At 40.7% G+C, this 23,650-nt stretch overlaps 1 protein-coding gene across 38 annotated transcripts in view; it reads left to right on the top strand.

Annotated features, from left to right (window-relative positions):
• sulf2b (sulfatase 2b) overlaps window positions 1-23,650 on the top strand; it is a 544,759-nt gene that overhangs the window by 479,858 nt on the left and 41,251 nt on the right. For 37 of the 38 annotated variants that reach the window (XM_073938025.1, XM_073938054.1, XM_073938035.1 and 34 more), the window contains 3 exons: window positions 7,612-7,762; window positions 8,671-8,846; window positions 19,599-19,727. In XM_073938025.1, coding sequence (XP_073794126.1) covers window positions 7,612-7,762; window positions 8,671-8,846; window positions 19,599-19,727 — 456 coding nt within the window. Of the gene's footprint in view, window positions 1-7,611; window positions 7,763-8,670; window positions 8,847-19,598; window positions 20,862-23,650 lie in introns of all 38 variants that reach the window. The other variant, XR_012398230.1, reaches the window with a different exon arrangement.

Raw genomic sequence — 23,650 nt, 5'->3', positions numbered from 1 at the left:
ATAAGAAATCCCTGGAAATGTGTTGGATTATTGTTAAGTTTCTTCCAAGAAACAACATATCCAGTTCCTTTTTAGAAAGGGTCAGAATCATATTTTAAACGAGAACTCACATCATGGGTACCAATGAAATTTCTGTACCAATTATGTCTGTTTCAACTAACCTGAAAAACAATGAAAGTGAATTTTCATTTTACGCTCCCCCGGTGTTTTAATGGATGTGTAAAAAACAGTTCATGATGCTGCAGTTTTATCTAGGGGGAATTTACAACACAGGCTCACTGTTCACTGTACAAAAATCCATAATTTTACATTTAAAAAAATTTAAATAACCACTGGTAAAATACAGAAATTTACCATAAAATAATCTATATTAAATTACATAAATTTGAATTACTGGTAAGTTTCTATAATTTAATATCCGTTATTTTATGGTAAATTTCTGTAATTTAACGGCCGTCATTTTTACAGTATATTTCTGTAATTTAACAGCTGCTGTTTTACTGTATATTTCTGTAATTTAACGGTGATTATTTTACTTCTTTTTTTCGGCACCCCAGCTGCCAGAAAAATTTAAATTACGGATATTTTTACAGTGTGGATATGTACCCCTGTCTACATTTCTAGAGAGAAATTATGAAGAGTGAATTATGTAGCCAAAGGTATGTCTGGCTGCAATTTATCTTTAAAACGAATGGGGCGGTATGATGACGCAGACGGCTTCTGTTCATTTTAGGGCTACCAACTGGCTGCTTACCTCTATACAGACAAGTTTTCCTGTGTTACTGTTTGCCCAGTAGCTCGCCACGTAGGTTGGCAGATTTAGGATGCAGAGTTGACTGTAATAATGGGGTTCAAGTTCAGCGAAGGATTGCTACAGAAACCAGCTAAAACAAAAGCAAAAAAATAAATAAATAATAGGCTGAAACATGGTGAAATCATTTGTCTGTGAAAGCTTTTCTTTTTCTAGATGGCTTTTGAAAAAACTATGGGTTGGGTTTAGGAAAGGGGTGGGTGGGTTAGTCGGTCAGTCATTCAGTTGACATCAAGCTGGCCTGGTCAGCTGAAGTGTATATTGCGTCCTCTGGTGAATTTACGCAAGAAAAGGACATTCGAGAGGAATTTGTGATCATCACAAAGCGTACACAGCGGCCTCTGGTGGATTTGCAAAAACTGCAAGCAGACGTACCTAAGGCTACATATTTCACTGTCCCCCGAAATGTAGACCTGGGTACGTGTCCGCAATGAGCCTGGGTTGAAAATGTACTCATGGCGTACTTAAAGGTCTCGTGAAGTGCTTTGAAATGCAATTTCAACTGAAACATGAAGAGAAGGTGGGACATACAGTAGCCCTTCCTCCTAAATAACAGCCAGTGGGATTTTGTTTTATCACAGCGCGGCAAATAAATTGCAAATGAGATGTATCTTGAAGGGGGCAGAACAAGTCAGATACTCTACTAGAGAGCATTTGATTGGTCTTTAGATATGATGAGAAACTGAAGTATGAGATAATTTAAAAAAAAAAAAAATCTATTTAGGTGGAAGTAACAAACTGCAAGATTCAGATGTTTCTATATTCTGTTAAAAAATGTTGTCACTGTTTTGTAATACAGTAGACAACCTGGACCAGTGGTTCTCAATTTCAGTCCTCGGATCCTCCTGCACAGCAACATTTTGTATGTCTTTCTTCCTTAACACACCTGATTCAGATCATCAGCTCATTACCAGAGAGATCCATGAACTCAACCTTGTGTGTCAAATCAGAGATACATACAAAATGTTCAGGGCGGGGGGACCTTAAAGACTGGAAATGGGAATCATGACCTAGACTAACATTTTTGATACTAAAATCCTAAAACTGATTTTGCTGTAACTTTAAGCAATACGTAAATATATAAATTATTATTTAAATGCAGCTGTCTCCTTTAATTAAAAAAATTAATTAAAATAAAATGATTTTTTATTAAATTATATCATCATTAACTCTCCCTCAGAGCAGAGTAAACTTCACCTAATGGATTTCTTTTTCTTCTTGTATAAGAAATAAAGACATTTTGAAAAATGCTGGACACCAGTTGCAATTGACTTAAATTGTACCATAGTATTTTATTTTACTCTACTATACTTTTTTAGTAACATTCTAGAGATCATCTTTTGTGTTCAACTGAATTTTTTTATTTTTACTTTTTGGAACTTCTCTAGAGTGAGTAAATGGTGCGAAAATTTACTGTGACATTTAAACAAAAATGCTGAAGGACAAAAAAATCCAATAAACCATATTTTATTACTCATATACAGTACAGTAGCTTTCTATAATCATCCTAACTATGGCGCACGTCCACCGAAGCATTTTTTTTTTTGCACATCTAAAAACACCAGAGCGTATCTACTTTAGACACAGCCAACAACACACATAAATAAATTATCAGTTGACACACCACAAATGAGCAAACAACAGCCTATAAAATACTAAATTCTCCTTTCTCTCTCTCTCTATGTCTGCCTCTCTTTCTCTACGATTCGATTTGCTTTCAGGACATTGTGTCTCTAAGCACAAAACCACACAACGATGAGCTCCCATTTCTCTTGCATTCAAGCAAGAAAGAGAGAGAGGGAGAGAGCTAAGGGATACTGTCAGTAAATATTACTGTCTATCCTGAAATATTGAGGTGTCAGGAATGAAATCAGACAGAAATGTGCACATTTCCATTCTCTGATGAGGGAGAAGCCTGAAATAGATATATTATTTTTCGATTAGATGATGGGAAGCCCTACAAATAGACTTAGGCTATGCATGTGTATATTTCTGAGGCTGTTTTAGTTTAACAGGCATTTGATCACCATCGCAGTAGATAAAAACCGTAATGCAGACCTGCTCGTTTTATGACTCACATAAAACATCCATCATCCTCAAGCCAGCATGTGTTTGGAATTCGACACATTTTTATTATTTTTCTGATGTCATCTTGCATTCCTCAATAAAAACAAACAGCTTTGCTCCCGTTTTACTCATCCTGTTATTTTTACACACAAACCTTTTATAAAACATATTTTATGGTTCACATTCGCCTATTACATTGCCACCTGTCTAAACATACCTGTACTTCAATGATTCATATCACTTTTTTCACCTCATAGCTAAATAAAAACATGGCCTGCTCTATGCATGCATTCATATATGTATCATTCCCTTGCCGAAAGGAGCGAATGTCCCAGAATTCCTCTTTTAACAGGCCATGAAAAATTTCCTGGACCGCCCTCTTTCTCTCCATTGAGTCCAGCGCAAGCCTCCCCCCCACCACCATTCATAATGGCCTCCTGCTAGTCCTGTACTTCTCCACTTCTTGCCCTCGTACAGTGCTGTATATGATTAACCCCTCGATGCCCCTCAGACTGGCACAAGGCCACCAGAGAGATATTGTTCAAATCCTCACAGATAAAATCCCCACCGTTCTCATGGCCGCGTGATTCCGCCGCACCTGTTTCATCTCCATCAAGCCTGTGATGAAGAGAATAATGAAAATATGATCAGAAAAGAACAAGAGAACGTTTTGAGAGGATTAAAAGGATTATACGGAGACCAATAAAGGAGATGAGAGGGAATATGCGGTTCAGTGTCCGTCTACATAGGCAGCTGCCTTCTGAGGCAACCGTGATGGGATCTTATGTGACTTATTTGGAGCACTCTATGCAGGCAGCAAGTCTGCGCACCACACAAGTTGAATTTCTTACGACACACACAGCAGCACACACATGTAATTTATAATTAAAATGGGGACATTAGCATGTTGCTAAGCTAATGCTTTGATAGTCTAATAACTGTGAGATATGCAGAGCATGTGCAGACTGATACGCTGGATGGTGTACATCACATGGAATTATTTATAATTTACTTTGTTCAAATATTTATAATCGCCTTTTCTGTTTACTTTTAATTCCTCTTGAGACTTATGGTAGCATGTTGCTAAGCTAATGCCTTGACTTAGCAGAACCCATAGCCCATTTTTAATGAGTTGTATATGTGAGAATTAGATTAAAGCTATTTCTGCTCAATAGTTTTGTTACATAAAATGTTTGTTTGCAACTTTTCTGTTCGTTCTGTTCATAGTTACTTCCACTTGAGTTTGATGTTAGCTCAGTGCTAATCGAATCTTTTTGTGGTGTAGCACACAAAAATGCACAATGTTATAAATTAAGCTCATTAATCAAAAAAGCTTTATTTTTTTCAACATAGGCTCATTCTGAAAACGTAGCCCCATATACATTTCTGGAGATTGCAAATCATGTAGCTAGATGTACGTATGGTAGCATTTTATCTTTAAAACAACTCTACTAGGCGGTATGAAGCCGTTCCTTTTCATGCTAGCAGCTGACCGCTTACCTCCATATGAAAGGCTTTCCCACTGTTATCAGTTTGTCCAGTAGCTCACCATGTACATTGGCGGACTTGAGATGCAGAGAGGTGCTGACCATGACAACAAGATTCGAGTCTGTGCTTTTAAAAAAACTATTGGTTGGGTTTAAGAAAGGAGGAGGCTGGGTCAGTCGATATCCGCTATGAACTGAACCATTACTCACCCTGGCAGATAGATAGCCCTGAGAGAGCCCTACTACTGAGCTACTTCTCTGCCCTAAGCACATAAGCAAATATTGCGTGAAACTCAAAGCAGTTTGGGTGTATGACCATACACAATAATGCCCAGCACATTAATGTGTATGGTCATACACCCAAACCGCTACTAGCACTTTAGTTTAGGTCACAATTTAAGCTATTAACAAGCCATTAACTAACACTACTAGCTTAATAAACTACTAATGAGCTGCTTATTAACAGTTAGTAAGGTAGAAATTGGGTTTAGGTTTTGTTTAGACATAGGGATGTAAAATAAGATCATGCTTTATAACTGCTAATAAACAGATAACATCTTAATAATAGCTGGGTAATAAGTAGTAATTATAAACTGTTATGGGACAGTTATGCAGAATGTTACTGTATTTTAAAGTTGCATTGTGAAAATTACTGTATATTTTATGGTAAAAAAATACAATATTATAAAAAACACATTGCAAGATAATTGGTGCTGTAAGTGTAAATACTCTTGCTGATTTACGGTAAGAACTGTTACCAGTAAATTACTGTAGATTCTACTGGAAATTGTTAACAGTGCATGAATTGTGACCTAAATTAAAGTGTTACCAATGTACTATAAAATGCACATCTCACGTTACATTAGAACTGTATTTCTAATGCAAATTAGAGCAGTTTATAGTGTTAGGGTTCTTTTGAAAAAATATTTAAAATAATTTTACTTAGTTAACTCTGATTGAATTTAACATTTTGCTAAACTATTACCTCAATAATTTAATAACCTTACACAGCACAATAATATTGAACGAAATAGCATGATAATGACCATTCAGTCGAGTAATAGCATACGAATTGGATGTTTGTTTTTTTTTCAATAATGTTCAATAACTTGCATTGTCAACTCAACAGAAAAAAGTCAATGTTGTTACAAATGTTTTACTGTAAGTCAATGCATTGATAGCCTAACAAACTAAGAAAATACACAGCACACATGATTCCAAAATAAATTAGCATATTATATATATACAATGAGTGACAGTTAAAAATTACTACTACCGCCACATACAGTACCTGTGTATACGCTACACATACCGTACAGTTCTATCTAGTATTGTGAAAAAGGAAAGCTGGGTACATTGAAAACTGAGTGGTGAGACTTTAGCTGATAAAGTCTATGAAGTCACACACACACACAAACAATGTGTGCAGTACAGCGCACCCGACTCCGTTCAGATTCATCACCACGCACGATCGCGTTCCTCAAATTTGCTTAAACTAAGCGTTCCAAAGTATGGCTGTATTTTACAAGCAAGGATTCTGACACAGCAACATGAAGCAAATGATTTACGTAAGTTGCATGGGGAAACACATCAAACTTAATGAAACAATTGAGGGCGCAGGGAATCAACTTAAGGGCAGAGGAATGGGCTGTCTTTGACAGCTTGCGACATCATCTGGCACTTTTACTGAGTACATTTACATGGATGCCAATAATCAGATTTCATGATTGAGTTAATACTGATTAAGAGTCTACCATGTAAACAGCGATTTTTGATTACCATAAAGGACCACCCGAGTCATGAAACATGGAGGTATTTTTTTCCGTTCGCCATGCGGTATCAAATTCCATTAAAACAACACTTTTCCAGGAGTCCTTGCTTCATATTTTCATCCAATAATTGTTACGGGGCATGAACAATATGTTGCTGAATGAGAGTGAACTGCTGAACTGCAGTTAAAGTCGAAAGATTAAAAATGAAACACACGAAATTGTTTGAAACTGCATGGAGGACACTTTCCTTTTAAAAGTGCTTCCTTGGTCTTATCCATATTTCTTTGCACATTAAACACACGTCAGCCACAACAGGAAATTAAAAAAAAACTGCAACTGCGTTAATTTTTTTAACGCGTTTTATATTTCAAAATTAAACGCATGCATTAATGCGCTAATTTTGACAGCTCTAATATATATATATATATATATATATATATATATATATATATATATATATATATATATATATATATATATATATACAGCTCTAATATATACAGAAGTACATCATGTTTAGACCCCATTTATTAAGTTTTAATATGATTACATTTTTAAGTGTGATTAAAATTTGTGAATAAACTAATCAGTAAAAGAAATATTTAACTTGCCAAAAGCTTTCAACAAATCAGTTGAGAAAGCCTAATTTTAGTAACTTCATCCAAATCATGATTCAAAAACTACAACAAACTCTTCTGGAACAGCAGTATGAAAAAATCAATTAATAAAATATCATGTTTTATTATCTTCCCATATGTCTGGGAAAGCAGCTTAGAATCTGTACAGACTGGAATAAAAAAAATTTTAATCAAGCGACAAAAAAACAGCGTACATTATTCCTCTAAGCTCACATCCCAGCCACACAAAGAGACACCAAAGAGAGAGAGAAAGAGAGAGAGAATAACATTGTCCCTTGTTTGTCACTAATCCGTTACCAGTTTAAATATATGACACTCTCCCAGGCAGCGAGGAGATCAGCCCGATGATGCGCACATTGATTTGTCTATAGCAGGGCTTTAAGTCATGGCTGTAAACAACAGATCAGTGTGCTTTTAATCACAGCCGTAAAGTACTTTTTGTTTCTAACAGGCCTCTTCACTCCTGTCACCAGAACCAGGAGGAGGAGCTACAAACACTTTTCCCGCTCTTTTTAATCCCTCAATAACGGCTCAACAACCATTACATCCACAGAGTGTCAGCCTGCCAGAGAAACCACAAGCCTGTAAAATTGCGATGTGTCATTTTTCGAGGAGCCGAGAGAGCGAGTCGACTGCTGTCATCTGTAATTCTGACCATGCAAACACACACACACACACACCTTCACACATTCACACTGACACATCGCAGCTGTCAAAATCCGTCTGCGTGCTTTTCCTCCAACATCAGCAGGACATAGTCAGCAAACAGGAGCTCTGAAATTCTCAGTGGTGCTCCAGCAGATTCACTGACTGACACTCTTTTCTTCTCCTTTCAGAACGCCCAGTTATAACTACGCCCCTAATCCGGACAAACACTGGATTATGCGCTACACCGGCCCCATGAAGCCCATTCACATGGAGTTCACTAACATGCTGCAGCGCAAGAGGCTGCAGACGCTGCTGTCCGTGGATGACAGTGTGGAGAAGGTGAATTAGACTGAATTAATATATAGCGGGGTCTGAGGGTTCTACAGTGAAGTGCTTAAAAGCATACTGCAGCATTGTCTTTTTACATGGTCAGAGCCAAACTTCATACTGTAGTTAGTGTAATTTATTTACTATATTAGTGTTCGTTATTAGGTGGCCTTAACTACTATGTACTTGCATCAAAACATAAATGAATACTTACTGTGTTTATAATGTATTACAGAACATTTATGGTTTTAGAGGTGGGATATAGGTAGGGTTGGGACAGGTTTGGTGTATGGGTAGGTTTAATGGTACGTTCAGGTGTAAGGGATGGTCAACTGTGTCAACAATTACACATGCAATTACATACAGGTATTTAATCAATAATAAGTACAATGTAAAACATATTTACACAATTAGTACAAAATGGGACATTTGTGCTGTTGTTTTATATATTATAAAATATAAATAAATTATTATTATTATGTATTTATTTATTTATTTATTAATAGTTCAGAATTTTTTTCAGGTTAATTTTTCTTTTTTTTGGTGTTTATTATTGTTACAGTATGTACTATTGTTCTTTTATTAATATATTTTATAGTCTCATTTTTACTCATTTTTTGATTTTTACTTTTGTTTGTATATTCATTTTTATTATTTTTCAATTGTTGTAGTATTTTATTTTGTGCTTTGCTGTTTTTCAGTAATTATTATTTAATTTAGTTGTAGTTTATTAAGCAAAATGTATTTTCAAATTTTAGTAACAGTAACATCACTAAATACAATAGTCCATTTCCTTAAACCAAACCTTGCCGTTTTCCCAGGAAAATAAAGTTTTCAGCAGAATTTCCTCTGAAATGTCCTGGGTCAATGTTCCTCATAATTTATTCAAACACACTCATGTTTCCTCTGTCTGAATGTAGGTATATAACATGTTGGTGGACACTGGGGAGCTGGACAACACATATGTGATCTACACTGCAGACCATGGATACCACATCGGTCAGTTCGGCCTAGTCAAGGGCAAATCCATGCCTTACGAGTTCGACATCAGAGTTCCCTTCTACATTCGTGGCCCTAATGTGGAGGCAGGAGGCATGTGAGTGATCACGCTCCTCAGATATTATCACTATTATCTTTTAAATGCAAATAATATGGAATTAGCTGGCATATAATGTCATAATCTTGTCTGTATATATATGGTATATAGCTGATATATACAGTACTGTGCAAAATTTGTAGACCAACTTTTACTGATGGTATAATGGATATATGTGACCCTTTACCACAAAACCATAAAATGTTTTGTTAAATTGAGATTTATACAGGGTAAATTGTCTTTCATTTGATGTTTGGTTTGTTAGGATATGAGTTAAGTTAGGTTAGATTAGATTAGAGTTAGAAATATTTTGACATAATTTTTTTACCAGTGTTGTTAGCAATATTGTATGAATTGATGGAATTGTGCATGTTGAAAAGTACAGATACAGTTTTAATCCATTATATCGCTCCTTCTTGACAGAACTTGAGTGGTAATATTTTCATTTTCAACATCATAATGATCTGCTAAATGCTGTGAAATACTATTTGAAGAAAGAAAACTGATGAAACACAGACAGTTATGAAATGACCTCCATAGAGTCCAAACGTAAATATTATAGAAGCTGTATGAGATCAACTGGAAAGAAAAAGAAAGATAAGACACTCTAAACCTAAAAAAGAACTCTGGCGAGTGCTAAAAAAAGCCTGATTTTTGGTTTTCTTTATATTATATGTTGCTTTTACTTAAAATTTATAATAAAATATCAAAATAATTTAATTATTTTTTAATTGTTTTACAATTATCATCATTTATTATCTAATTAATTTATTAAAAAAAAATAAAATATGATGATGATTATTTTTAGTAGTAGTAGTATTAGTAGTTGTAGTAGTAGTAGTAGTAGTAGTAGTAGTAGTAGTAGTAGTAGTAGTAGTAGTAGTAGTAGTAGTAGTAGTAGTATAACTACAAATAACACAAACACACCAATACAGTTTTAATCCATTATGCCATTCCTTCTGGGTAGGATTTCAGTGGAAATAGTTTTTATTTTCAACATAATAATTATCTGCTAAATACTCTGAAAAACTAACTGGAGAAAGAAAACGTTCGAGGTTACTAAAGTAACCCTTCGTTCCCCGAGGAGGGGAACGGAAGCACTATAAGTGGATTTGATTGTAAAATCCACGCATTGGGAGGTTCGGTTCAGAAGCTACTCGTCTGAAAGAGTATTGAACGGGCCAATTAAGAATGAATTGGCAGCGCAAGCCTGCGCAGGTGAGCGGCATTAGCAATCAACTGAGTATATAAGCTCACCTGGCGCCAGCAGACGCTATCCTTTTTAAGCTGAAGAGACTTTCAACAGCTAAGGGACAGTCATTATGGCGACGGAGTATAGTGCTTCCGTTCCCCTCCTCGGGGAACGAAGGGTTACTTTAGTAACCTCGAACGTTCCCCTTCGGGGGGAACTTCAGCACTATAAGTGGATTTGATTGTAAAATCTACGCATTGGGGGCCCATTGAAAGCGCCATAATGACTGCACCTTACCAACACCCCCGATGAGGAGATAGTCAAGCAAGCGTGACGCACCCACATCATGGGGGGCGCGGTCCTCCAACGTGTCCCTGGCCCTAATTTATCCTACTTCAACAGAAGTTTTACGGATTTATATATATTTTTTGGGAAGTCGTGAGCATCTAGATAATTCTAGGAAAATACGACAGTACGTTGGGAAGCGTGCAATCCCGATAGGGAGGACGCTACGGAGGCCATCCGTTACCCAAGGGGGGATAGATGGCAGAATTACATATGGACTAGCCCTAAAAAGGGGGAGTACGCATAGCAAAAGAGTGGTTAGCGGGGAGGGAAGACACGGGTCCGCCCAGGGGGGGGGACTTAACCGTGGCGGAATAAGCATATGGGATCGCCTAGTGGGGACCACGCATAGCAGGCACCTTTACCCAAAACGCGGGCTGACCAGCGGGCAGACCTACAACGTAGTGGGCCAGCAAGTGACTCCTCCGCTGAGTCAGTGCTGGGGGCCACGGAGGAATCTGCAGGGCTCACCTGACGGGGAACTTTACTGACAGATAAAAAGGCGCACGTATCTCCGTGTTAGGGAAAATGGCGCAGCAAGCGTGTTTCAACACCCTACCGAATTGTTTCCTCAATCACCAAGGGTTACCTAATACCCTTGAGGAAACCGGCTCCACTCGCAGATTGTAAAACCTTGCAAATGTGTTGGGTGTCACCCAGCCCGCAGCTCTACAGATGTCTGTTAGAGGAGCGCCGCGTGCGCGCGCTCGAGAGGATGCGAAGCTCCGAGTGGAGTGCGCACGCGCTCTCGGGGGACGCGGCTCATCTCGGCTCTGATAGTGAAAGAAAGGCATCCACAATCTAGTGGGAACTTATTTCGGTACGGCACTTCCCTGCTGCCGACCGCTATAACAGACGAAGAGCTGCTCAGATGATCTAAACTCTGAGTGCGGTCCGGATAATACGCAAAACGCGAACTGGACAATAAAGAAGGGCTGGGTCTGCCTCCTCCGAGGGCAGCGCTTGCAGGCTCACTACCTCGTATTAAAACGGAGTGGTAGGAACCTTGGGCACATATCGCGGGCGGGGTCTCAGGACGTGAGAGAAGCCAGCCCAATTACAGGCACGAGTCACTGACCGAAAAATGCCTCCGGGTCCCCGACCCTCTAATCGATATCAACGCGACCAGCAGAGCTGTCTTCAGGGACAGAAATATACTGAGTCGAGGATCGAAGGGATCTGACGCGGCTTGTGTAGCGAGGGCGAGATCCTAAGAGGGCATGAGAGGGGGCGGGGTGGATTAATTCGCTTAACGCCCCTGAGGAACCGGATGATGAGGTTATGCGTTCCCACGGTGCTGCCAGCCACCGCGTTATGAGAGCGGAGATAGCAGCCACGTAACCTTGAGTGTGGAGGGCGACAGCCTGCTCTCCAACTTCTCTCGGCGTAAAGAAAGCACAACGCTGATCTGGCAAATTACGGGGGTCTTCTCAGCGAGAGACACACCATTCAGTGAATAGACTTCACGTCAGGGCATAGGCGCGCTCGGGGAGGGGGCTCTAGCCCGAGTGACGGTATTAGCCACCGCAATCGGAGGTTACCTAAGTCTTCCTCGCGTCTAAAAATCTCCAAAGATCGGCGAGGGTGCCAGGTGGTGCCCTGTCCCTGAGAGAGTAGGTGCTCTCTCGAAGGGACTGCCAGGGGAGGGCTATCGCGAGGGAGAGCTCTGACATCCAGGTCCGGTTGAGCCAGAGGGGCGCAACCAGTAACCTGTTCCTCGTTCTCCCTGACCTTGCACAGTAACTGCGCGAGCAGGCTCACTGGGGGAAACGCGTATTGCGCGTGCCCCGAGGCCAGCTGTAAGCCAGTGCATCCGTGCCGAGAGCACTCGGTCAGGGAAAGAACAACTGGCAATGAGCGATCTCGGGGGAAGCAACAGATCGATCTGGGCTTCCCCGAATCGCGCCCATATCAGCTGAACAGACTCGGGGTGGAGTCTCCATTCTCCAGGACGCAAGGCTGCTGTGAGAGCGCATCGGCTGCACGGTTGAGCTTGCCTGAATATGAATGGCGTGCAGCGATTTCAGCCGCGGATGACTCCAGAGGAGCAGACGGCGGGCGAGCTGAGACATGCGGCGAGAGCGCATACCCCCTATACGGCTGATATACGCCACCGCCGCCGTACTGTCCGTCCTGACCAGCACGTGTTGCCGCTCCAACACCGGAAAAAAACGGTGGAGAGCGAGGAACACTGCCAACAGCCCCAGGCGATATGCCAATGCAACTGGGTACCTTTCCACAGGTCCGCAGCCGCATGCCCGCAACGCACAGCCCCCCAGCCCGTGTTGGAAGCGTCTGCTGAAACGACAACAAGACTGGACGCCTGTTCTAGAGACACCCAGGCCTGTAGGAACGAGGGGTCGCTCCAAGGGCTGAGGGCGCGGCGACACAGCGCAGTAACAGAGACTCGGTGTGCGCGCGCGTGCCATGCGCGTCTGGGGACTCGATCGTGAAGCCAGTGCTGAAGTGGTCTCATATAGAATAATCCGAGCGGCATGAGCGGCTGCGGATGCCATATGCCCCAGGAGCCTCTGAAATAGTTTCAGTGGGACCACTATTTTACTGTCGAGCTCTCTCAGTACAGCATCAGCTGAGCGCGCTCTTCGGAGAGGCGCGCTGCCATGGTGACCGAGTCCAGCTCCAGCCCGAGAGAAGAGATCCTCTGCACGGGGGCGAGTTTGCTCTTTTCTCGGTTGACCTGAAACCCCCACAGATGGAAGTGCCAGAGCACTTTGTCTCTGTGCATAATCAACTCTGTGCATAATCAAAAGAGAGGGCAAAATTCAGCCAGTCGTAAAGAAATTGAGTATGCAGATGCCCGCGAGCCGAAGGGGCGCTGAGGCACCCTCCGCGGGCTTGGTGAGGACCCGCGGAGACAGAGAGAGCCCGAAGGGGAGGGCTTTGTATTGCCAAGCTCGACCTTCAAACGCAAACCGCAGAAACTGTCGGTGGCGAGGAAGAGTGGAGACATGGAAATACGCGTCCATCAGGTCTAATGCTGCAGACCAACCCAGAGGACGAACGCACCGGAGGATGCGCTTCTGCGTGAGCATTCTGAACGGCAGCTTGTGCAGGCAGCGGTTCAAAACGCGCAGATCTAGGATTGGCCGTGACCCACCGCTCTTTTTGGGCACGATGAAGCGTGGGCTGTAAAACCCGCTCTCCATCTCGGCTGGAGGGAGCGGCTCGATTGCATCCTTCGCCAGGAGGACAGCAATCTCCTCTCGCAAGACAGGGGCGGACAGGGGGCTGACCCTGGTGAATACACACCCGCGACTTGGGGGGCCGTTTCGCGAACTGAATCGCATAGCCGAGTCTGATTGTGCGTATGAGCCACCGCGAAGAGCTGGCCCGCGCTAACCAGGCAGGCAGAGCTCTCGCTAATGGACTCATCGCTACAATCGCTGACGTACCAGCAGTGGGGCAGCGCGGAGTGTGTGTGCTGATCCGGGAAGCTCGCGGGTCCCACGGAAAAGCTGGAGGTGAGATATTTGCTCTCACTCCAAACCCGAGCTCCGGAGGGGAGGCTCGAGGGGTGGGAGAAAGGAGACCGTCCTCCCAGCACTCGTGAGCCACTGGCGAAACGCACCGAATCTGCAAGCTAGAAAGCATAGCGTCCCAGACTGGCAGATTTCGGGCTGTCACATCTGGGGAAGTGAAAAGTGCCCTTTCATAATGTTTTCATGGCAGTAAAAAGTGCCGTTGGAAATGGGGCCCCGCCCTCCAGCGGGGAAAGAGCAAGTTCCCTCTTCTCCAGATGGCCTGTCCCAGGGGCGCTTCGCGGTCCGTTGCCGGACTTAGCGGCGTTCTGGGCAGGGGGGCTGCCTGCTTCCGAGGTGCCCGACGCGCTCGCTTCGCCGGAGGCGTGTGCGGGGGCGGAGCAGCTCTCGTAGGCGGGCGCCTTCGGCGAGGAGCAGGTATGAATGGCACGGCGGGCGGAGCGGGCTACGGACCGCCGATAAGACATCACCCACCAACTGCTCTCTCACCGCCTTGAATTCCTGGGTGAATTCACAGACAGTGTCGCCGAACCTGGCTGGGGATATGGGGAAGTCAAGAAAGCGGACTTTGTCGACTTTGCGCATATCAGCCAGGGGTGGCGCTCCTGGACCACTAATGTGGACATCGTCCTCCCCAACGCACACGCAGCGGACTCAGTAGTCCGAAGAGCTAAGTCGGCGGCGGTGCGAAGCTCGTAAGCCTGGGTTGGACCCACCCTCGTGCAGCTCGGCCAGCGCCTGCGCTTGGTAGCGCTGGTAGGTGGCTATCGCATGCAAGGCGGAAGCAGCCTGGCCCGCAGCTATGTAAGCTCTAGCTCCGAGGGAGGTAGATAACTTACAGGCTTTGGATGGGAGACGAGGCGGACCCCGCCAAGAAGAGGCGCCGCGCGGATTTACCGCCATCGCGCACTCAACCTGAGGAATCGCCACATACCCCCTGGCTGTTTCACCGTCAAGAGTGGTTAGGGTGGAGGAGCACGCAGCACGAGCCGAAAAAAGTGCTTTACAAGACCGCGTGAGCCTACTGTGCACCTCCGGGAAGAAGGGAACGCCCCTCTAGTCGGTCCGGCCGCGGAGCTGGGGGATAAACCATCTCCAACCCACGGCCGAAGCAGCCCGGGAAAGCACGGCTAACATGTCCGTTTCAGGATCCGTAGTGACAGCGCTCACCAGCCCGAAGGGGGCGAGCGGGTCTGGATCATCATCGGACAATGAAAGCCCACCCTCCGATGCCGCGGTGGACATCTGATCTCCGGTGTCATCGGGCGTAAGGGCTACCATCTGTTAGACGGATCGCTTCCCCCGCCCGAAGCTTGGATGGAGCGCTTAGAGGAGCGGGAGGTCCGCGGGCCCGTGGGCGACGGATTATCTCTCGCTGAAACCCTCAGATCTGCCCGAGTGCCCGCTGCAGAGCAGGGGACAACTGGGGTGGTTCGCCCTTTTGCAAAGGCTAACCGCGATCTTGCGCAACAGTCATGGCATCGCAATGACGACATGAACTGCCCGCGAGCAGCGCATTAACATGCTGGACCCCCAGACATGTAACGCAGTGCCCGCGCCCATCATCCGAGGACAGGAAACCACCGCATCCAGAAACGCACAGTCGGAGCGCCGTCCTGATAAGGACGTGCTGCACGACTGTGTTGCTCTTTCTGTGAAGTTTGCAACTTTATACGCACCGCTCTGGAGGACCGGACCCAAAGAACGCCAGGCAAGGGAGAAACCCAGCTCGACCGTCTGCCACTGCGTGTACACACTCTGGACCGGGAGAATGCTCTCGTTCGCTCAGAATCGCTGGTCACAGCAGGAGGAACCCTCATCGACTCGATCAGAAAGTCTCTGAAGCGAAAAGGATAGCGTCTGCTGGCGCCAGGTGAGCTTATATACTCAGTTGATTGCTAATGCCGCTCACCTGCGCAGGCTTGCGCTGCCAATTCATTCTTAATTGGCCCGTTCAATACTCTTTCAGACGAGTAGCTTCTGAACCGAACCTCCCAATGCGTGGATTTTACAATCAAATCCACTTATAGTGCTGAAGTTCCCCCCGAAGGGGAACAGATGAAACACAGACAGTCATGAAATGGCCTCCACAGAGTCCAAACCTGAATATTATAGAGGCTCTACAGTATGAGATCAACTGGAAAGAAAAAGAAAGATAAGACACTCTAAACTAAGAACTTTGGAAAGTGCTAAAGGAAAGCCTGATATGTTAACATTCCTCATGATGTCGTGATTTTTTTATTGGCACATTTCATCCAATCAGTGGTAAAAAATAAATAAATAAATAAATAAATGTTTTCTTTATCTGTATATGTTGCTTTTGCTTAATATTTATTTAAAAATTTTATTTAATATATATTATAAATAGTTTGATTCGTTTTTAATTGTTTTACAATTATCATTTTGTATTATCTAAATAACTTCTAAAAAAACATAAAAGGTTATTATTATAATAATTATTATTATTATTATTATTATTATTATTAACTAAAAGTAACATAAACACACTAATCAAATTAAAATATAAAAATATTTAATATTTAATACAAAAAAATTCAGGCTAATAAATAATTTTTGATAGTTTTACAATTTATTTATTTATTTATTTATTTATTTATTTATTTATAATATCAATAAGCACTACACACAAAATATATAATGATTTTATTTATATTTTATAGAAATATTTTATACATAGATTTTTTTATAGAATGATTACTTATAATTTTATAATGATCATTTACTTTTTTATGCCAGTAATATATAATTATGTAGCATATAAATAATTGTTATGTGTGGAATAACTCATGTTTTTGTACCGAGGCCAAAGTTACTCTTTAATGAGGTCTGAACTCGGTGTTTGTTGATTTATGCGTCTTTTCATGACTTTCCAGCATCCTCTAATGTGCAGAGATATAAAGAGATCAGCACATGTTGCAGGCCATGTTTGAACCTGCATCCCCACAGGAGAAACTGTCTCTCTCGTCAATATTAAATATCATTTGTCAGTCGTCTTGTTTTGTGTGATCCTGCTTCTTTTTTCCCTGAAAAGCTGATTAACCGCAGTAAAGTCCGCTCATGTGAAAACCACAAGACTTATACTGTGAAAGAAAGACACAGAAAAGAGAATCAGGAGTTTGGCAGAGCCGGGCTTTAGTTCAGCATCACAAGCACAGTCACACAGAGATGAAGCTAATTTACCTTTTAGAAATGTTTTGTGCGAGTGTGATTGGATTAGTGGCCACTGAGGTTTATTGCATTGACTGGATTTGAAATGCTCAGTTTTGAAATTGACACTCATTTTTTTAATTATCTAAGTGAACGAATGAAGTAGAGCATATGAGGGGAGTTTGTTTAATGTGTTTTAACAAACATTATGAATTCTTAGTATATCCGACTATATATTAGTATGAGTGGTGAAAAGAGTACTGAAAAATCATACTCAAGTGAAAGTACCATTACTTGCCCAAAAACGTATTGCAAGTAAAAAAAAAAAAAAAAGTTACTGGTGTAAATAATACTCAAAGTAAGAGTAAAAAGTAGCCCTTTCAAAAGTTGAGTAGTGAGTAGTGAGTATTATGCTGTGAAAGTCTGATGTGTTTACATGTAATTTGTGCATGTGTGTGTAAACGTAACATTCTGTAGTGCATTCAGTTATTGTTTATTTTGCTCATCATACAGTAAACATCCTCCATCTTCTCGTCAGTAATATTTAGTCTAAACAGTCTCTGGGTTTAGCGTGTAAAGGATCTTCTTGGACACTTTTAATGCTTCCAGACAGTTTGCTGCATGTCTTAAGCCGCCTTTCCACTGCACAAGACATTCGGACACGACTGTTGGAATACGACCCCTTGTGGCAGTCGCACAGAATTTTCAGTTTTGACATGCACCATGGGAGAGAATCTAATTCTCGCGGTGTCCATAATAAAGGAGTACAAGAGCAAGAGACTTTATTCTCTGTGCGTTCACTAGGGTTAAATGAATGAATGAATGAATGAACGAATGAATGAATGAATGAATGAATGAATGAATGAATGCATCTCATAAACCGCATAAAAAAAATTGAATGTGGAGAAAACATAAAACAATAATATTTTTATTACTCATTTATAACTAGAAATGTTTTTATATAGACTTTTTTCTAATTCAAAAAATAATGAAAAAAAAAGTATTTCTCATCTCGCACGCATGGACCTGCTTGGGCAACATTGGAATTGGAATACATCACGTTGTCGCACATGGTCTAGTTGCAGAAGTTCAAATTTTTCAATGTATGCGCAGCTCAGATTGGATCTGAATTTTCCGCACACGGTGATGATTGAAACTCTTCTGGACTACTCTCCATGACTTTTGGTCTGTCGTTTGTCGTTTGCCATGTGTAGTGGAAAGGCAGCTTTAAGATCAGTCTGTGATTCATTTAGATTTAGAATTAATAAAGACAGGAATCGCAGGACGGATTTTGATAATCCCCATAGACAAGAAATAATGACTGCAGTTTAAAGAAAAGTAGTGGAGTAAAAGTAGCGATACAGCAGTAAAAATGTACTCATTGGGAAAGTAAAAGTATTTTTTAAACTACTAAGTAAATTACATTTTCCAAAAAAGAAAAAAAAACTACTCAATTACTTTGTACAAAATTACTTTGTATTTGTAACTTGTTACTTTACACCACTGATTAGTATATGAGTCTGTAACACCATTCTGCACAGTGAAACGATGAACAAAATGGATTAAATCAATAAAAAACAAGCTTCACAACCCACAACTAAAATATGTATATATTCACAGTATTAAATATAAACGTTCACATTATTTCCTATTTTTCTGAAAAGGTTTTTTTTGTTGTTGTTGTTTAATTTGATAAGTAGGGAAGCAGTTTTTACATTTAAAAAAAATCACTTCAGGGTAAATATTATTAGGTTCCTTATGATTTTTGTCTATAAAACAATACACTTTGATTACTAACACTGTGATTATTAAATCACACTTTATGTTGAATACTGGTGTCTTACAAAATAACTACTGTTAACAGTTTTTAGATATTACACAGTATTTTAATAAAATATGAACTGTATTTTACCTTAATCTGAAAAATTGCTTAAAGGGGCTAATCATTTTGACCTTAAAATGGTGTTTAAAAAATTTAAAACCGCATTTGTTCTAGCTGAAATAAAGCAAATAAGGAAGAAATAATATTATTAGACATGCTGTAAAATGTCCTTGCTCTGTTCAACATAATTTGGGAAATATTTAAAAAAGAACAAAAAATTCAAAGGGGGCATGATAAATCTGACTTCAACTGTATTTCACTGGGTTAATAATTGTCTTAACTCAAATTGTATGGATTGTATATAGTATGTTTTGTCTTAAAGGTACTGCAGACAGCATATACAGTAAACCAGCATGTACTGTACACAGACGTGTGGACTTGCGATCAAATTTACCCTTTAAATGCACAAAATGAATGCATATTCCATCCTTTTTAGCATTCTACTTTTCGCTAAATTACCAAGCAGTCCGCAGCGTATGCTTTATCCCGTCCATACAGTGTTTAGCATCAATAGAGCTGTACTCCCGTTTTTTTCTGTTCTCCAACTGGTGGATCTGTTGAATTCTCCCCACAGCCTTTATCTTATTATCAGTCAGTGTTCATGTGCTGCTTGTCTGCTTTCTGACCATTATGTCAAATGGCGACCCCTTCTTCTGTTTCCATAGCAACCCCCACATAGTTTTGAACATAGACTTGGCCCCCACCATCCTGGACATCGCTGGCATGGATGTTCCTCCAGATATGGATGGCAAATCCATCCTCAAGCTTCTGGACACAGACCGCATGATGAACAGGTAAGCAGGTCTCCAGCTGACTTCTCGTGTACACTGACTACAAATAACAATCTTTGTGACTACCTGAATTACTTTATTTTTTAATACTATTAAAGGTTCATGCAGTTGTGTCCTTGGTTACGTCAAAAAAACTGAAGTGAACAGCACAAAATCATTATCAGGATGCACAACATCACTACACTTTAAAAGTATAATGTGGAGCTGCAGCTAATGATTATTTTGATAATCAGTTGGCAGATTATTTTTCGGCTAATCGATTAATCTGATAAAATTGTCGGGTATTTTTATTATTTTTTTTACATTTGTTTATCATATCTATATAAAACGGTACATCAGATTATTATTCAACACAGGCTCACTGTGAAAATGTACCCCCGTATACATTTCTGGAAAGCAAAAATGATGTAATCAGAGCTACATATGGCTGCATTTCATCTTTAAAATGAACGCTATGGGGCAGTATGACACCGCCTACGGCTTCTGTTTCTTTTCTGACTGACTGCCTAGCTCTGTGTGGACAGCTTTTCCACTGTTATTAGTTTGCTCATTAGCTCACTATGTACATCGGCGGACTTGAGACACTGAAAGGAGTTCACCGCGATGATGGGTGAAGTTCACCGCGAGTCTGATGAAGAACGGTGCCTGACCGTGTGGAGGAGGGGGGCAAGGTTGGGGTTGTGTCATAAATGAAAGTGAAGAGGGTTGGGGTGTCATGGAAGAAAGTGAAGAGTGGGGCAGCATGGGGTGGGAGTACGTGTGAGGAGGGGGATTGGTAAAATGAGCCCTGGGTTTAGGAAAGGGGGTGATCGAGTCAATCTGTGTTTCTGTAAACACTATTGGTTGGGTTTAGGGTAGGAGGAGGGTGGGTCAGTCGATCACTTAGTCAGTCAGTCCATCATTCGACAGTGGCCTCTGGTGGAATTACTTGAGAACAGCAGGCACTAATGGCACTCACAAGAGAAATTTGACATCTACACTTCGGCTACATGTAGCTCCTGGGACGTATTTTGCACTGTCCAGAAAAGTAGACTGGGGTAAGTATCAATAATGAGCCTGGGTTGGTATTATTTACGATAAAATTATTCTTTAAAACACTGCTAAACTAGTTTTGTACTCCCATTATATTCACAATATGTAATTAGGTCATAAATACGCTGAAAGTATGATAATAGGCAGCGGAATCTGTTGAAATATCAAATTATGAATAATAAATGAACAATAATATATCTTTTTTAAACAGAGGTATAAAACAGAAGAACAGATAAACTGCTCCGTACACAAACTATCATTCACTGAAAACCACAACATTGACTAATTGTTTTCTTAGAAGCACATGCTACTTGCTCTAAGGGTGGTTTTGCACACTTCATTGCGCATGCGGCTGTGTATCTTGTCGTTGCTTTTCAACCATGTGTGCAGCCCAGCTAATCTACAGTATAATGGCATTTGTTGACAACGATTTCCATTATCGATACTTGTCAATTTTATCGATTAGTTGTTGCAGCCTTAGCATAATGCACAACACCACAACATTGTAAAACTATACAACATTATGATGGTGTGAAAAACAGCAGTGCGACTTAACAATAGTACAATGCACAACAGCATGACATCATAACAGAACAATGAACAACTGCATGACATCATGATATACAATGCACAACAGCATTACATTATAATAGTATGAGGCATACAAGCAAGACATCATGATTGAACAAAGCACAACTGCAAGACATCATGATAGTACAATGCACAATAGCATGACATCATGATAGACCAATGCACAACAGCATGACATCAAGATAGTATGAAAGCATTGCATCATAATAGAGCAATACACATCTGCATGACATCATGATATAACAATGCACAATAGCATGACATCATGATAGTACAATGCATAACAGCATGACATCATGATAGTACACTGCACAACAGCATGACATCCTGATAGCATGATGCATAAAAAGCATGACATCATAATAGAACAATACACATCTGCATGGCATCATGAAAGTACAATGCACAACAGCATGACATCATGATAGTACGATGCATAACAGCATGACATCATAATAGAACAATGCACAACAGCATGCCATCATGATAGTACCATGCACAACAGCATGACATCTTGATTGTACCATGCATAACAGCATGACATCATGATAGAACGACATAAAATATCATGACATCATGATAGTATGATGCAGAACTGCATGAAATCACAATAGTATTTTGCACAGAACACCTTGACACCATCATAGCATGATCCTCATATCACACAACATAATCATAGTATCATGCACAACAGCATGACATCACACGTGCTCAACAGCATGATAACATAGTAGTGCAGTAGTACAGTTTAACGTCAAAACTTCATCCTAAGATGAAAATCAAAAGCACAACATCATACAGTACGGCACACAACCACACAACATTCATTCATTCATTCATTCATTTTTCTTCGGCTTAATCAAGGGTCACCACAGCTGAATGAACCGCCAACTATTCCAGCATATGTTTTACACAGCAGATGCCCTTTTATCTCCAACCCAGTACTTGGGTACAAATCAACACAACATCATAATAAAAACGTGTTGCACGTTCCGTGAACACAGTGCAATTAATCATGAAACTAATTTGCATATCTATAGGAGGTGAGAGGAATGACAATAGTGTAATGTAAACCCCAACAGCACATTGCAGTTTCAGCACATTTGGCACCTGGATGATCTAGATTGTGGGGGGTGGTCATTGTTTTCTTTTTCAGTGCAGAATCATCAGCGCAAGCTACTTACCCATATTAACTGATGGGGATGGGTGATATCTTATCATTTGCAATTTATTGATAAAAATTCTCCCCATGAAAAAAAAAGATTCTCTCTGTGATAATAACCATAAAACCTACATCCTGTCCAATGAATGTGTGCTACAGCAGCATTTGTGCAACAACAAGAAAATAGGAAAAGTAATACCTTTTCTCTAAAGGTACAATACTTTTTTTCAGTGCATACATGTTATCCTCATTAATATTGTCATTGAAGCAACTGCCAGAAAATATGATATACAGTAGAGTTTTATAATAATTTTTAGAGTTTTTCACTTTTTATTGGACAGTGGAGAGTACAGACAGGAATGCATGAGGAGCAGAGAGAAAAGAAATAACGTCAAATGCTCGAGCTTTTGATCGAACTTAGGTTGCCATGAATGTCAACAAATATGATATAGTTTTAAAGAATCTTTTGGAAATAGGCTTATTTCCCCTTGAGTTCTGCCATTTTTAAATCCATTCAGCTGATTCCGGGTCTGCTAAGAACACTTTTAGCTTAGCTTAGCATGCATCATTGAATCTGATTGGACCGTTTGCCTCTTGCTCAAAATTTTTTAAAAGTGTTTCGATATTATTCCTATTTAAAGTTTGACCCTTCTATGGTTACATCTTGGGAAAAAAAAATATTCATTGTTTTTGAGTGAGATGCTAGATTCAGTGATTTATGCTAAGCTAAGTAAAAGTGTTACCGTCAGACCCAAAGATCGGCTGAACTCAAAAAGAGTCGATAGTTTTGAAATGTTTTCTATTTAAAGCTTAACTCTTCTATAGTTACATCTTGAAAATTATTGAAATTATTGATTCTTTTTGAGTGAGATGCTAATGGTCTTATCTGATTCAATTATTTATTTTAAGCTATGTAAAAATGTTTCCCCCAGACCCATAGATCGGCTGAACTCAAAAAGAGTAAATAATTATGGTGGCTTGAAAAGCCAACATACTGTTATCTCACTTAAACTTATTATTATTAGGCTGGCTTGTGTAGCAAGCCAGACTACTGTTATCCTATTAAACTTATTATTATTTTTCTATATTATTCTTCTTCTGAGACTAAAAATTAAACTCTATCTCCTCCTAGGCCATTCAA

Source organism: Danio rerio, chromosome 23 (assembly GCF_049306965.1).
Source record: "Danio rerio strain Tuebingen ecotype United States chromosome 23, GRCz12tu, whole genome shotgun sequence".
NCBI classification, from domain to species: Eukaryota; Metazoa; Chordata; class Actinopteri; order Cypriniformes; family Danionidae; genus Danio; species Danio rerio.
Note: the sequence above shows the minus strand (reverse complement) of the source record. Positions and strands in the feature narration are given on the sequence as shown.